This window comes from Lolium perenne, chromosome 5 (genome assembly GCF_019359855.2).
Source record: "Lolium perenne isolate Kyuss_39 chromosome 5, Kyuss_2.0, whole genome shotgun sequence".
NCBI lineage: Eukaryota > Viridiplantae > Streptophyta > Magnoliopsida > Poales > Poaceae > Lolium > Lolium perenne.
Window position 1 is genome coordinate 211,177,520 of NC_067248.2, and position 15,779 is coordinate 211,193,298.

General features: G+C 48.8%; 1 protein-coding gene across 1 annotated transcript; it reads left to right on the forward strand.

The window, feature by feature from the left end:
* Window positions 1-2,155: 2,155 nt before the first annotated feature.
* LOC127301828 (uncharacterized) lies at window positions 2,156-3,671 on the forward strand. The gene has a single exon (XM_051332110.2). It carries the CDS (start codon window positions 2,268-2,270, stop codon window positions 3,456-3,458), a length of 1,191 nt encoding a protein of 396 aa, XP_051188070.1. The 5' UTR covers window positions 2,156-2,267; the 3' UTR covers window positions 3,459-3,671.
* The last annotated feature ends 12,108 nt before the right edge of the window (window positions 3,672-15,779 follow it).

Below are 15,779 nucleotides of genomic sequence, written 5' to 3' on the forward strand. Positions count from 1 at the left end.
AAGTTAGACTGGGACCACTAGCACCAATCTTGACTAGGCATTAATCTAATTATAACTAGTTGAGAATTAGCAAAACATTTTTTATAAAAATAGTCATGTCACCAAAAGACTGTAGAACTAAGAAGGCAATTGCCAGAGCGATTGCGCGCTTGTGTCCATCAGCACCGACTCAACATTTTCCAAGAAGCTGCGAGCAAACTCAATCGCTGATCTCCCGTGCTGGTAGTACGTACGCATTGCCGTACAGTGGGTACACGTACCAACCGGACCCGGCCTGAACAGTGCCGTGGCCATCGGCTGCTCGATCAACCCCATCGGCAGGTGTTTGGTTCTCGGGAGACCAGAATCATGGCGCACCACAGGTGGGCTCCGACCATTATCTAGGTACATTATTGGATGTTGCAGGCGATGAACACCGAAGCAAGCTGAAGCAGCACCCCCCTTTCCCTTTCCTAGGCACATCTGGATCCCTATCCTCGTGCACTGTTTTCTTAGGCCATCCGTTGTGTTGGCCTTTGGGGATTTGGGGTATGGATACAGGGTGTCCTTGCTGCTCCTGCTCCATTATGACAAGAACTAGCCACATTTTATAAAAAATAGCCTATCAAATAGTTAGAAAATAATAAATATGTGTTTGGATCACCTAACGACGACTACAGCGGAACCCCTAGGGCTTCTTCGCGTGGATGCGGACCACCCCACCGGTTGCAACGATGACTTAGTGAGGAAGCGACGCTGCGACACGACCACATTTGTGGCGCATACTGCCACACTTACTATGGACTCGCGTTGCCGCCCGTGATCTACATTGACCTTAGAATCGACACCGACGAGTAAGAACGTCGCGTCACTGCCACACCCATATCATTTTTAGTAGAATTGGGGATAGCGGCGAGCAAACTAGATTAGATTTGCGATGTAGCTCCGTACGAACTATGTCTTTAACTGAACGTTGCTATGTTCATGTTATCCGAATAGCATCTTTCTCCCGGGAGCTTTTTTTTTCCACAACTTAAAGGTTTTGTATATAGTGTGTGCTCTGCGCGACTACGAACTTGATTTGCGGTGCACTTTAAAAATAATTTTACGGTTTCTATTTTAAAGGTGCTAGGGTTGCTCTAAGGAATACTAGCCACCAGAACTCTTATTCGTTGGTGATCTAGTCAAATCTGCCTTCCTCGTGAAATTTACATAACTAATCATGTTCATTTAACAATCTTGAGTGGATGTTGGCTCCATCCCTAGCTAAGGGAGCCACATTCCAACTTTAGAATGTAATTGTCAGCTCATTATTTATAGAAAACACACTAAAAAATTAAACAAGAACAAAACTCACACCATTGAGAAGCTATGATTCATCACACCTTCAATGCCTCAGGGCCGCTGAGGGTGGTGTTGATCGGCGAGGTCGGAAACTCACTTGGGTCTTGTGATCGATGTAATCTTCAAGATTCCAACAATTCTTACAAGAGTAAATGCCTTTTAGCAACTGAGAGATCGATGATCACGCACTTACGTGGTGTTGTCTTCGGGCGAAAGCCTAGATTCCGAGTTGGATCGGCGTGATAGCGGCGTTCTCGGCGCTGTTCCTCTGTTGGGAGTATCGCGTTTGGAGACACGGCTCGGAGGTCCTAGGTTGCGCGCCTCCGGTGCTCGCCGCTGCCCAAAGTTGTTCTTCAGGACGCTATGAACGCCATCATCGGCGAGTCCATGACCATGCTTCCTCGGGTTCGTTGGAGTCCCGCCGTCTATCTTATTTAGATGGTGAGTCGATTAGGAGTATCCTTTTTGGAGGCTTTGTTCTTCGGAGAAGTCCGATGTTGGTTGAGACGCGGCTTTGTCGCCTAGCTTAGGTCAAGCTCTTCTAAGATTTGTGCTTGCAGCGGGTGGTAGTTTCTTCTACTTAAACATCTACCTTCTACACGCTTTTGATGTACTTAAAAAACAATTTGAGGAACCAAATTTAAAAAAAAAAATGGCGACACAAACACACTCGATCACACCCCCGGACAACATCGAGCGCCAGGACATCAGATCTCCAAAGTGGGGTCACCCCCATGGCTATAGGGCCCACCCCTGTCGTTCGCTCTCCTTCAACCCGCACGGCCACGGCTTCCCGCTATATAACGTCTTCTTCCCTTCCGTTACAGCCCTGTCCACCCGCCTCCTTCACGCCGCGCAACGCAGCAGCCGTTTCCTTCCACATCCAGACGCAGAGAGAAGGGAAAGCAGCGAGCTTTGCGAAGGCGATTCATCAGACGACTACAATGGTGGACGTGGACCACCGGATGGCGGGTCTAGCCCCGGCAGCGCACGCGGCCGGCCTGCGCCGCCTGTCCACACGCGCGGCAGCTGGCCCCTCCTCGGCGTCAGCGTCTCCGCGCCACGGGCTCTACTCCTTCACCGCCGTCGCCTCGTCGGTGCTCTCCCACCTCCGGTCGTCGGGGGTGACCATCCTGCCGGGCCTCTCGGACGCGGAGCTGGCCCGCGCCGAGGCCGAGATGGGCTTCACCTTCCCGCCGGACCTCCGCGCCGTGCTGGCGCTCGGGCTGCCCTCCGGCCCGGGGTTCCCGGACTGGCGCTCCCGCGCGGGCCTCCGCGCGGCGTTCGACCTGCCCGTGGCCGCCGCGTCCCTGCAGATCGCGCGGGGCGCGCTGTGGCCGCGGTGCTGGGGCCCGAGGCCCGCCGACCCGGACCGCGCCCGGCGGCTCGCGCGCTCCGCCATCCGCCGCGCGCCGCTGCTCGTGCCGCTCTTCGACCGCTGCTACCTGCCCTGCCGCCCCTTCCTGGCCGGCAACCCGGTCTTCTTCGTCACCGACGACCGCGTCCTCTGCTGCGGCCTCGACGTCGTCCACTTCTTCACCCGCGAGTCCTCCTTCCTGCCGATGGACATCTCCTCGCCGCTGGTGGCGAACCCCACTTCCGGTTCCGGCACGCCGTGCACGCGCCGCAGCCTCGACGCGGCCTGCGGCGGGCAGGCCCCGCGCTGGATCGAGTTCTGGAGCGACGCGGCCTCCGACCGGCGCCGCCGCGACTCGTCATCCTCGGAAGCCTCCACGGCCTCCACCTCCTCCTCCTACTCCTCCTCCTCGCCACCGCGGAGGTCGACTCCTCGCTGGGTCGACACGTACCTCGACAGGCTGGGGTCGGTGCTGAAGCAAGGCGGGTGGAGGGACCGGGAGGTGGACGAGATGGTGGAGGTGGCCGCCTCCGGGATGTTCGACGGCGAGGACGCGCCGCCGGCCGCCGACGCGGAGGTCGTGCTGGACACGCTGCTGCTGAGGACGGACCGGTGCTCGGACTCGCTCAGGCGGGCCGGGTGGAGCTCCGAGGACGTGTCGGACGCGCTCGGGCTCGACCTCCGGCGCTGCAAGGAGCCGCACCGGAACGCCGTGCGGGTGCCGCCCGAGATCGCCGCCAAGGTCCGGCGCCTCGCGCGCGCGGTGGCCAGGTCCTGAATCCTGATCGATCTCACCGGCGCGGCGTCGCCAGTTAATTAGATTTTTTTTTTGGTTTGTCCCCTCGAAGGAGGGATTAAACAACACTTGTGAATGCTAGCGAGGAAAAGTAAACTGGCCCATGTTCGTGTGCATGGATACGCAAGTAAATTAATCCGTGTTCACGTGCATGTCGTACCGTTCATTGCAAGGAAACAATGTCCCAGAAATTAACACTGGCCATCTTCCTCAATTCCCTGTTCCTCCTCCATGGATATCTTTTTCTTGTGTCCATGTGTTGGATACCGTTAGCTGCGCCGAATCTTTACCAGCCACGGCGGGTGGCTGCCGACGTTGCTGCTTCTGACTTAATTAGTGGTTAATCCACATTATCTTCATGTATTAACCAGATCATTCGAAACTTCAATCCCATCCAAACGCAAACGAAAACCGGGATCAGAAGATTACGAATGCTTCACAACGTCTGTAATCCATCGCATTAGTTTAGTCCCATGATCACCCCCTTAATTTGGCCTTTGCATTAGTTGACCAACTTCCAAGAGTTTGTCCTACGCTTTACACACAGCAGAATGAAGGTACTCCCGTGCTTGCATGCATTCTTTCCTTGAGTGTTCAGCAAATGCACATTTGCATCCAAATTAGTCTGTCTACGCACAACATTCTCTCTGCTATTCCTTCTCTTTCTCTGGGAGCCAAGCAAGAACATGCGCCATTTGCGTAGCGCAAGAGACTGATTAAGAGTTACTAATCCGGTTCACTTCTAGCTCACACAAACTTTCTTAATCAGAAGTAAAGGGACGTTGGGGTAGGAGCGCGCGGAACACACGATACCCCTTCGTCCAAATCTTGGGAGACTAGCGATAAGTTCCCTTCCCCCGGCGTCGATGACATAGGCATCCCAAATGGGCCTGCCGAAGATGGTACCCGGGGTTTACTAGAAGCCCAATACCCGAAGAATAAGAAGATTCGGGAGCCCAAGATTTACTAAGGAAAGATAGAGTTGTAATAGGAAGTGTTGTTTGTAATCTGGCGGGATGAGTTAGAAACCGTCCCGGGCTCTGTAAACTTGTATAGCACGAATCCCTCGGCTCCACCTCATATATAAGGGGGAGTCGAGGGACAAAGAATCAATCGAATCATTGTCTGCAAACCCTAGTTTTCATAGTCGTCGAGTACTTTTCGGCTGAAACCTTCGAGATCTACTTGCCCTCTACTTCTAACTAAACCCTAGCCTATAATCCATAGGCATTGACAAGTCAATACCTTGTCAGTCGATGATGTTCTGATCTTCCTCACCTCCTTTGGTTTTCGTGCCATGAAGCCGAGGTGGATCCCCGTGTTTGTCCTACTTAGGGAGGCTAGGCGGTGGTGGCCCTTGAAGATGGACTAAAGTTCTCCCCGTCTTGCATCCGTCTCGATGGTGGGTTCTCGATGGATTTGCTCGGTGTTCCTCTTGATCTATGCTTCTCTTCTTCTGGGATGGTTGCTGCTTTTGTGCGTTGATCCTTAAGGATCGAGAGTTTCTATGTGTCTACGACATCAAGCCCTACTATGACAACCTTTGCCCGGCTCCAATGATGAAGAGGCGGGGACGGTGGCGCGCTCTTGGCTCGTTCGTGTGGTTGTAATCATCTCTAGGTGGTTCAAAGGACTCGTGTGTAATTTTTGTTACTACTAAGACTTTTTTACTGTTGTTGAAGATTGAAAGGAACTAGCATTGGAGGAGGATTGTTAGGGAATAAAAACAATTGGCCGTGCCCCTCTATGCATGCATGGCACGCACGCCCACCCCTTTGCCACGGTGTGCCCACCCAAAAGGAAGGCTTTGTCCCGTGTCTTCGCTGGTGGCCGGTGTACTACCAAGTTGCACACGCCCGCGCGGGTAGCCCGTGTGCTTGCTGCCGCTGTAAACGTACGTACGTACCCCGTGATGATCGACGCCTGGTACCGTACGTGAACAAGGCTGGCGTCTTCGATGGCACCATCCGGACGCTCTCGCTTTGCCTGTGAACCATGGATAACTTTGAGCTCGATCGATTGGCCACTCGAGTTCTGCGCGCGCGCGGCCGAGGGTGGTGCGCTTTTAATGCGCCGGCGTGATCACCGCCGGAGCAGGTAAACTAAAAAGCCGCTGGCGTCGCGGTTCGGCGCCCACCCGTGCATGCATGCATGCCCGTGTCTGTGTGTGAGCGCACGAACCTGCGCGCAGATGTGGTCCTTCGTTGCTGGTGCTGCCGAGTTCAGGCAAAAGAGGGACACAGCCATTTTCATGGTTCCATACTTTCACATGCAATCTTTAGAGCATCTCCAGTCGCGTCCCCCAAAGCGTCCTCCAAAGGGATTTGGCACACGGACAAAAAGTTGCCCACCAAGGTCCCCCAAAGCCCATTTTTGTCCGGCGGCCCGATACGGTGTCCGGCGCCCCGAGCCCGTCCCCGTCCCAGAGGGGACGCTCCGGGGACGCCGGACACAACGAAAAGCGAGGCGAACCGACGCGGGGCCGACCCGTCAGCGGCACAGGGAAAATTCGTCTCACACTCCCGCCAAATCCCGCCGCTCCCGCCAAATCGCGCCTATACCGCCGCGCACAGGCCTCCCAAAACATATCCCGCCGCCGATTCATTTCTCCTATCCCGCCGATTTCTTTCTCCCTCCCGCCGTCCACCCGCCGCCGCTACCCTCTCTACATGGCGCCGCCGACAGCCCCCAAAAAGATGGCGAAGAAAGTGGCCAAGAAGCCGCCGGGCAATGGGACGAAAGGGGCGACAGCGCCGTTCGCGAAGCCGCGGAAGGCGCCGGCTGCGAAGAAGAAGCCTGAAGGATGGACCGACGATCAATGGCAGCAAGATTGCCTGCGCCGGAAGCTATCGACGGCGGAGCGGAAAGGACGGAGGGCGGCGGAGCTGGAGAAGAAGGCTCGGTGCGCGCCACACCAAAGACGTAATGGCCGGGTGTATCGCCGCCACCAACGCGAGCCCATGGAGTACCTCCGTGCCGGTGTACGTTCCGGGAGTGATCTCTCCGTCGCAAGCCGCCTTCTACAACGACGGCCCCTCCGCCACTCCCGGGTGCGTGACGCCTAACTTGTCGCCCAACCCCTTCCCCTTCTTTTAATTTGCATGCACCACCGGTCTGTAATATGATCGCGCGCCCAGTACTTTGATCGATCGCCGCTACTCTCATCGCGACGAATCGGCGGGAACGATCTCTTTTGAATGCATCTACTTGAATTTCTGATTGGGGGACGCGGCTGGGGAGCAACGTCCCCCAAACGCGGCACGAACGAAACACGTCCCCCAAACGCTCGATCCGGCGCGGTTTGGGGGACGATTTGGGGGACGCGACTGGAGATGCTCTTACCAAAGTAGCCTACGTGCAGCGTTACGTTTTCCCTTTAAATGTTTCAAATCTTAGTGTGGCTTTGAATTCCCCGGAGCATTTCTTTGGAACCTATGGAATCCACATTGTTTAAAACTTTTAAATGTTAAGCAGTTCTTTATATCTCGCATAGCGTATTAAATTTTTCGGAGCCTCTTGTTACCTTCACTTAAAGGTACCTGCAAGTTGTCTTTAAACCCAAAGCAAAGTAGAAAGTAATTATTTTAAGAAGTTGTAAATAAAGTAAATAAAATAAATGAGACGGTACGAATGATCGTAAAGTAAATGAAATTATATGGGGTAAAGTGTTCTCGGCGGATCAACCACTAGCCTAGGTATGGCGATTAGCAATATTGATTTTGTCTTTTAGATATGCATGTGTGTGGCAATGTTCGTTATGTGGATGCTACCAGATGCACTGTTTCACATCATCCATGACCACTGCGTTACCCATCGCGTGCCGCGCACGTCTAGTAATTAAGGGTCTCACCATGGTCATGGTCGTACGTGCTCGTTATTGTTATCCTCACGTGATTGATAGAGGCGTTGGATTGTTGTCACATGTACACCCCACGTACCGTTAACCATATGCAATGATGATTATTACCAACATCCCTTAGAAAAATATTATGTGATCGACAACACACAACATCATTTAACCAACATACTTCATCATTATTAGACAATCAACAAAATGTATTCCGTTTTATAATTTGGCTAGGGTTTCTCCTTCTTCCCAAGAACAAACAGATCTTCTCACACAAGGAGGCAAATAATATCACCATGAATCTATGGATAAAAAATGGAGAATCTAATGAATACAAATATGAATCCTACTCAATGTTAAGGATTACAATGAGATGACCTATGTTGTTGATGATGATGATGATGATGTTGATGATGATGATGAAGATGATGAAGATGAAGATCGATAACTTAGCCTCCGATGATCCAAGCAGTGGTAATGATGGACCCTCTTCGGCGAGTTCCCCCTCTGGATCCCTCCAGGAGGTCAGGTTTTGGTGTTTTTCAGGTGTCTCTATGTCTCGCTTCTCAGATCCATCTTCATGGGCTGAATATATTTGACGAGGCGGTGTCAACGACGCGTGGTACGATTATGTGGTGCGGGTGGGTCTGACCATACCACATGTTGTTATGTCTTCTATGAACGCAACTTCACGAATTATTGCCTTGACTTGGTGTGGGTTATTTTTGAAAGGTCTTTAATGCTCCAAATCATCATTATTTCGTCAATATATGATCTCTTTTGCATTGGTTGTAAATCCTCCTCTTTATTTCCAAGATACTATGCAACAAATAGAATAGCTGCGCGCCAACGTGGTAAAATACGAAAATCCTAACACTACATAAGCATTTAGGTGCTATAAAACATGTTGCTTTGTGCGCTCATCACGAACCTTTATAAGCCAATGTCTCTTTTGTGCTCCCATCTAATCCCGCCAAGATGTCACCCCCGCGGAATAACAAATCTACCGACGGAAAAATACCACAACAATTGGAGTGCAAGATTGGGGAAGGCATGCTCGGATCTACTTCAACATGCTTAGATGGCCAACAACAACGTTGACAACACCTCCATTTTGTACAAGCATTCCGATTTGGTACAGTTGATTTCTTCACAAACTATACTGCCGGACTTCGTCACCTCAACACCGATCTCGTTCCCCTTGAAGCCGCACATGATATGGATGCGGATCCTGATGACGTTGCATCTAAAACCTTCTAGTAGGTCTTTCACTGCATAATTGAATTCCTTGTGCAACTCCTACAATGCTGCTTGCTGGGATTTGAGCAACCACTCCAACTTAGGCAGTATAATTAGAGGCGAATCTTACAATAAGCTAGGGGGCCACTGCCCCCACCACCCACCCATCTAACGTTTTTATGGGAGTGATATATTAATTATATGTCTAAGGACATACATTTTAGCGTTCCCATTTTGCACGGAAGTTCTTTTAAATAAAAACTTGCAGAAATGCTGAATTTTAAGAGAAGTAGATTATGATGTATATACTGCAGACAATGTTGTGTTCCCCTATATGCGAAAATTCAGCCCGAAATACCTTACAAGTGGAGTTACCACCTTATCCCAAAGGTGTCGACATGTTATTTATGCAAGGATGGACAGTCTAGTAGTTATCCGGAGTGATATCATTCGTCCAAATACTTGTGAGGAAAGTTCCCACCACTTGCCACCAAACTTAATTGGGCCATGGGATTAGTAGGATTCTACTATAAAGTCCGTGCACCTTTGCGCAGACAAAATCGGGACGTATTAGCCTGTCGTACCGAAGCTCTTGGCGTCGCCGCAAAGGAAAAAAGAACGCAGCTACGGGTTGTACGTAGCCGCAACCACTGTTGGATCCAAGGAGGAATGATATTGTAATCTTTTTCGATAAAAGGAAAATATAATAAAATATCGAAAGATACCAATTACACCTAGCCTCTGCAACAACGAAATACTCTAATGGCAGTACGGATGCACACGGCTAAAAAGGAGAAAATAAAGTAAGAAACAAAAGTCTCGCTACAACATCCTAGGTCTAGCAACATCAATACATCCACCACCAAGACAACACCTGAAATACAGACTCTCCAAAAGGTGGAGAGAACGGTGCACCAGCACCGTCTTCGTTCGACCAAAGATCTTAGGTTTTCTAGTCTCCGCTCTCAAAACAATGCCTCCAACAAGGTCATTGCCAGACACAACCAGTTAAGGTTAGACCTTAAGTTTTCACCCTGAAAGGTAGGACTCTGAATTTCATCTGTGCTGCCGCCTCCACTTTCATACGACTGCTGCGAAGCCCGGAACACCAAGCCAGTCCCTCAACATCGTGGAGACTTGAACCTCCCTTAGCTAGTCCTCGAATCCAGCCTTCATGATATTCTCTTCTTCTGACTTCACCATGGATCAAAATGTCACTTGATGTCGACACAGAACAGAGCTTTGCGCCGCTCCCTCCAGAACCAAACGGTCGGAATAAAATCATGGGTGCGCGCGACCGAATACCACTTGATCCAGCAAACTCCAGATAAAAGATGCACTGTTCCATTCGCGTCGGAGCCTTCCGGAACTCATCACTCTGGCTAGATCAAGAACGATCGGCATTAGAAAGTTCTTCATCTTCGCAAAAAAAAGAACCCAAGACAACCACCTTGATTGCTGCCAGCCATAGGAACATGGATCAACACATCGCCATTGTCATTGCCATTGACGACGGCACTCCCGTGGCGAAAATAGAGTAGGAAAAATCACTCTGTCTACCACAGTTGTTGATCCGGTGCCCGCACACGCCACTTAGGAAAATTGTTGTGCAAGTATCTGGCTGAAGCAGTGGGGGCATCGATACCAACAAGACGCCCTGGGCGTCATCTCCTGCAGGGATCTGCCTGCCTTCGCCGCCCGCAGCGGTGTCATCATGTTGGGCGTATGGTAGATCGCACAGCGCACACGAACAACCGCGTAGGATGCCACGAATTCCAAGTCCAGTTATCGACAAGCTTTGTAATACAATACTACCATCTTTTCTTATCACAAAGTCGTACGTACTTCACTTCTGACACTGTACATGTTGTGGGTATATTTCATGGGTGTACCATCGACGGTGGCTAGATCCAGCAAGTCCGGGTGACCCATAGACGGTGATGGTGGCGTATGGCCCACCGGACGGCCCAGTTGCTGTAGATCAAGATGGATGAAGTCCAGTTCATGAACAAGGAGCCGGATCCACCGACCAGCCCAGGAAGTCGGATCCGACCAGGCCCATCAGGGGTGGCCGGATCCAGTACGGCGTATAAGGAAAGGCGGATCCTTGATGTGCACGGCAATGTAATATTCCGTAGTTACGCAACTTGTATTTCGGCTAGGACTCTCCGTGTAAACCCTAGATCCTGACGCCTTTATAAGCCGAATCCCGGGAGCCCTAGAGGCACAACCACAACTCATTGTAACAACGCGAAAGCGTCCAGATAATTCCAGACAAGCAGCAGTAGGCTCTATCATCGTGCAGGTGTTCCGAATCTAGGTAAATCGCGTACCACCATCCCAATGACTCTCCGCCCGATGACCTTTACTTCTTCTTCCCCTCGTGAGGTTCCCTTCTCCGAGGTACCGTCGAATAGGCAACGACAGTACACTAATCGTCTCGGAGGAAGACGTACATGCATGGACAGTTGTCAATGTTCATACAACTTGGTTTTCTCACTCACACTCCGAGTCTCGGAAACGCTACAGTAAGAAGACGATGGCTGTAACACAGTTTAAATTAAGTACAGGGAGCATCGTTGGTTACACTGGAAAGTGTATCAGATAGTATATCCAAGGTTGTACGTACGTATGAGTACGTACGAGTTATAGCCGTCATATTTTGTTTCCCTGGACCACGCGCGGTCACCAGCTGTTTGCAACTTGGCATGTGTGTCAAGACTCAACCTGCATTAATTCGCGCCCTCGTGTGTGACAAGCATCCGAGGTGCAAAGCCGCGAGCTCGCGTTGCATGACCTGTGCCAGGCGCCACCCGATGGGGATGGTGAGGAATGAACTGCAGCAACGGACGATATGGTATTCCTGTATCACGGCCGTACACCATGCGGCACTTGTTAATACTGGCAGCGTCCACTGTTAGTAGTAATCAAAGAGCCCAGATCGATGTGATGTTTGGAGCGTGCGTGAAGGGAAGCATCCTCGGCCGGACAGACGCAACCAGGTCACCGTGCCGGCAGCTGCAAACAATATTCGGATTCTCCCAACGAACGACCGTGATCGTCCACTAGGTAGTACGGATCGTATAACCGGGCAAGTAGGCTACGCACGCACGTCCGGGCGCTGTAAAGCGCGGTGCGTGCTCCGCTCCGGCCAAGCGATCGAGCTGGGATCCTTCGCTCGCCACACGCCCGGCACAAAGCGAGCGCCATGATCTGAGGGCGTATTGGGCTATTGGCAGCGGCAAATCATGAGGGCGCTCGTGGCTGCAGGTGCTACTACAAGCCGGCGCGCGGAAGCAAAGGAGCGGCAGCAGGTGTGGTTTGTTTCAGTCCCAGCGCGGCTTTGTAGGAGCTTTTGGGCGCGGATCTACCTGGAGGATTTTGTTGGGCACTCCGGCAATGCCAACCCGTGCAAGCGAGAACTGCCGGTCGACGCCCGTTTCCTCCGAAATTTCGTTCGTGTGATCCGGGCGTGGTGATGATTTACTTGGTTGGATGATGCAAACCATTTATCAGCTGCATACGGGAGAGGCCCCACATCACACTTTAACCCAAAGTGCTTAGTAAGTCTTTATCAAACTACCTCATTGGTTATCCAATGATCGAGGTTTTCCAATCATGGAAATTTATATTACTACCTTCTTCGATTCAAGGAATAAGATGTTCTCGATTTACGTGTTTTTTTTTTGACCAAGAATTACTTCAAATAGATAAATATTATTTGTATGAAATTAATATTATTAAAAAGTGGTTTTCAATACGAATCCAACGATACTAATTACATATAATATAATCAAGATTTTGTTGCTCAATTTTTAGAACAAAGTTTATCTTGAAATACGCGTGCGCCTTATTCCTTGAATGGAGGTAGTAATTGATAATGGGATCGTATTGTTGGGTGAACATAACCAATAACAAGTATTGCAACGCTATCAAGTAACACCGTTCATCGTTGCGATAATCATGAAAATGTAGTAACATAATCCTTAGGCCGTGAGATCATATCTAATCGATGCCACCGAAGGCTGCCTTGACTGCATCAACCATCACACCGCAATCGCATGATAGAAATATACTCTAACCCACTCAGTGACATTACATTCATTAAGCTGCGCAATATATGACTAGGTCATGCATGAGGATAGAATATCACGGGAACAAGTTCAATAGCCTTATCGGTAACGAGATTGAACTTGATATGTGATACGTCTCCAACGTATCTATAATTTATGATGTTTCATGCTTGTTTTATGACAATACCTACATGTTTTATACACACTTTATGTCATTTTTACGCATTTTCCGGAACTAACCTATTAACGAGATGCCGAAGTGTCAGTTCCTGTTTTCTGCTGTTTTTGGTTTCAGAAATCCTAGTAAGGAAATATTCTCGGAATTGGATAAAATCAACGCCCAGTATATTATATTTCAAGGAAGCTTCCAGAGCACCGAAGAGGGGCCAGAGGAGATCCAGGTGGGCCCCACACATGGTGGCGGCGCGGCCAAGGAGGGGGCGCCCCCTGGTGTGTGGCTCCCCCGTAGCCCTTTCGACTCCGACTCTTCGCCTATAAAAGCCTCCCTGACCTAAATCTTCGAGACGAATAAGCCACGGTACGAGAAACCGTCAGAGCCGCCGCCATCGCGAAGCCAAAATCTGGGGGACAGGAGTCTCTGTTCTGGCACGCCGCCGGGACGGGGAAGTGCCCCCGGAAGGCATCTCCATCGACACCACCGCCATCTTCATCACCGCTGCTGTCTCCCATGAGGAGGGAGTAGTTCTCCATCGAGGCTAAGGGCTGTACCGGTAGCTATGTGGTTAATCTCTCTCTCTCATGTACTTCAATACAATGATCTCATGAGCTGCCTTACATGATTGAGGTCCATATGATGAGCTTTGTAATCTAGATGTCGTTATGCTATTCAAGTGGATTTTACTTATGTGATCTCCGGAGACTCCTTGTCCCACGTGTGTAAAGGTGACAGTGTGTGCACCGTGTGGGTCTCTTAGGCTATATTTCACAGAATACTTATTCACTGAGTTATGATTTGAGTTGGATGTCTCTATGAAATTGTGGTGTGTTAGTACCTCCTATGAATGCTCACAGTGACAGAGTGGGGTGTTTATTAGTACTTGGGAATACATCTTTAAGGCTTGCTTACATGATGAATTAGTGTTCGTTATCTTGCCAGAGAGTAATTCAGAATAGCATAGTGAAGTGCTTATTTATATTCCATTATGATTGCAATGTTGAGAGTGTCCACTAGTGAAAGTATGATCCCTAGGCCTTGTTTCTAAGCATTGAAATACCGTTTCCAACAAGTTCTGCTACATGTTTGCTTGCTGCCATATTTTATTCAGATTGCTATTACCACTCATATCCATCCATATTACTTGTATTTCACTATCTCTTCGCCGTGCTAGTGCACCTATACATCTGACAAGTGTATTAGGTGTGTTGGGGACACAAGCGACTTCTTGTATCGTGATTGCAGGGTTGCTTGAGAGGGATATCTTTGACCTCTTCCTCCCTGAGTTCGATAAAACCTTGGGTGATCCACTTAAGGGAAAACTTGCTGATGTTCTACAAACCTCTGCTCTTGGAGGCCCAACACTGTCTACAGGAAAAGAAGCCAACAGTAGACATCAAGCTATTTTCTGGCGTCGTTGCCGGGGAGGAAAGGTAAAAGGCACTCACATTCCGGTCCCAGGTAACTAAGTTATTTTCTGGCGCCATTGTAAGTGCTCGAAGCTATTTCCTTTAGATCCTGCAATTGCCTCTTTTTGTTTCTTGTTTTTATTTCACTAGCTTGGCATAATGAAAAGTAACAGTGAGCTTTTTAAGCTATTTCCTGAGCTAAGACATGGATTGTTTGATGCGAAAATTAAAAAACCTATGGAACCTTATTTGCATGATAGTAGCAATGATATTAGTATGAACACTTTGAACACCATTGTTGCTAATGATATAGAAAGTTCTAAGCTTGGGGAAGCTGGTTTTGATGAGCATGATATTTTTAGTCCCCCAAGCATGGAGGAGAAAATTTTCTTTGATGATACTTTGTCTCCCATTTATGATGATTATAATGATAGTGGTCTTTTGGTGCCACCTACTATGGAGGATAAATTTAATTATGAATACAATATGCCTCCTATATTTGATGATAGGTACTTTATTGAATTTGCTCCCACTACAATTAATAGTAATGACTATGCATATGTTGGGAGTAGTAATAATTTTATGCATGAGACTCATGATAAGAATGTTTCATTTGATAGTTATATTATTGAGTTTGTTCATGATGCTTCTGAAAATCTTTATGAGAGAGGAAAATATGGTTGTAGAAATTTTCATGTTACTAAAACACCTCTCTATATGCTGAAATTTTTGAAGTTACACTTGTTTTATCTTTCTATGCTTGTTGCATTATGCTTCATGAATTTGTTTATTTACAAGATTCCTTTTCATAGGAAGTGGGTTAGGCTTAAATTTGTTTTGAATTTGCTTCTTGATGCTCTCTTTTGCTTCAACTCTTATTTCTTGCGAGTGCATCATTAAAATTGCTGAGCCCATCTTAATGGCTATAAAGAAAGCACTTCTTGGGAGATAACCCATGTTTTTATTTTGCTACTGTTTTGTTGTGTCTTGGAAGTTGTTACTATTGTAGCAACCTCTCCTTATCTTTATTTTATTGCATTGTTGTGCCAAGTGAAGTCTCTAGTAGAAGGTTGATACTAGATTTGGATTTCTGCGCAGAAACAGATTTCTTGCTGTCACGAATTTGGGCAGGGTTCTCTGTAGGTAACTCAGAAAAATCTGCCAATTTACCTGAGTGATCCTCAGATATGTACGCAACTTTCATTAGTTTTGAGTTTTCTCATCTGAGCAAGTTTAGTGCCCCAGAAAAATTCGTCTTTACGGACTGTTCTGTTTTGACAGATTCTGCCTTTTATTTCACATTGCCCCTTTTGCTGTGTTGGATGGATTTCTTTGTTCCATTAACTTCCAGTAGCTTTGGGCAATGTCCAGAAGTGTTAAGAATGATTGTGTCACCTCTGAACATGTGAATTTTTGACTATGCACTAACCCTCTAATGAGTTTGTTTTGAGTTTGGTGTGGAGGAAGTTTTCAAGGGTCAAGAGAGGAGGATGATATATGATCAAGAAGAGTGAAAAGTCTAAGCTTGGGGATGCCCCCGTGGTTCATCCCTGCATATTT

Coding starts and splice junctions, on each gene's coding strand:
- LOC127301828 (XM_051332110.2), top strand. CDS start 2,268: ATGGTGGACGTGGACCACCGGATGGCGGGTCTAGCCCCGGCAGCGCAC.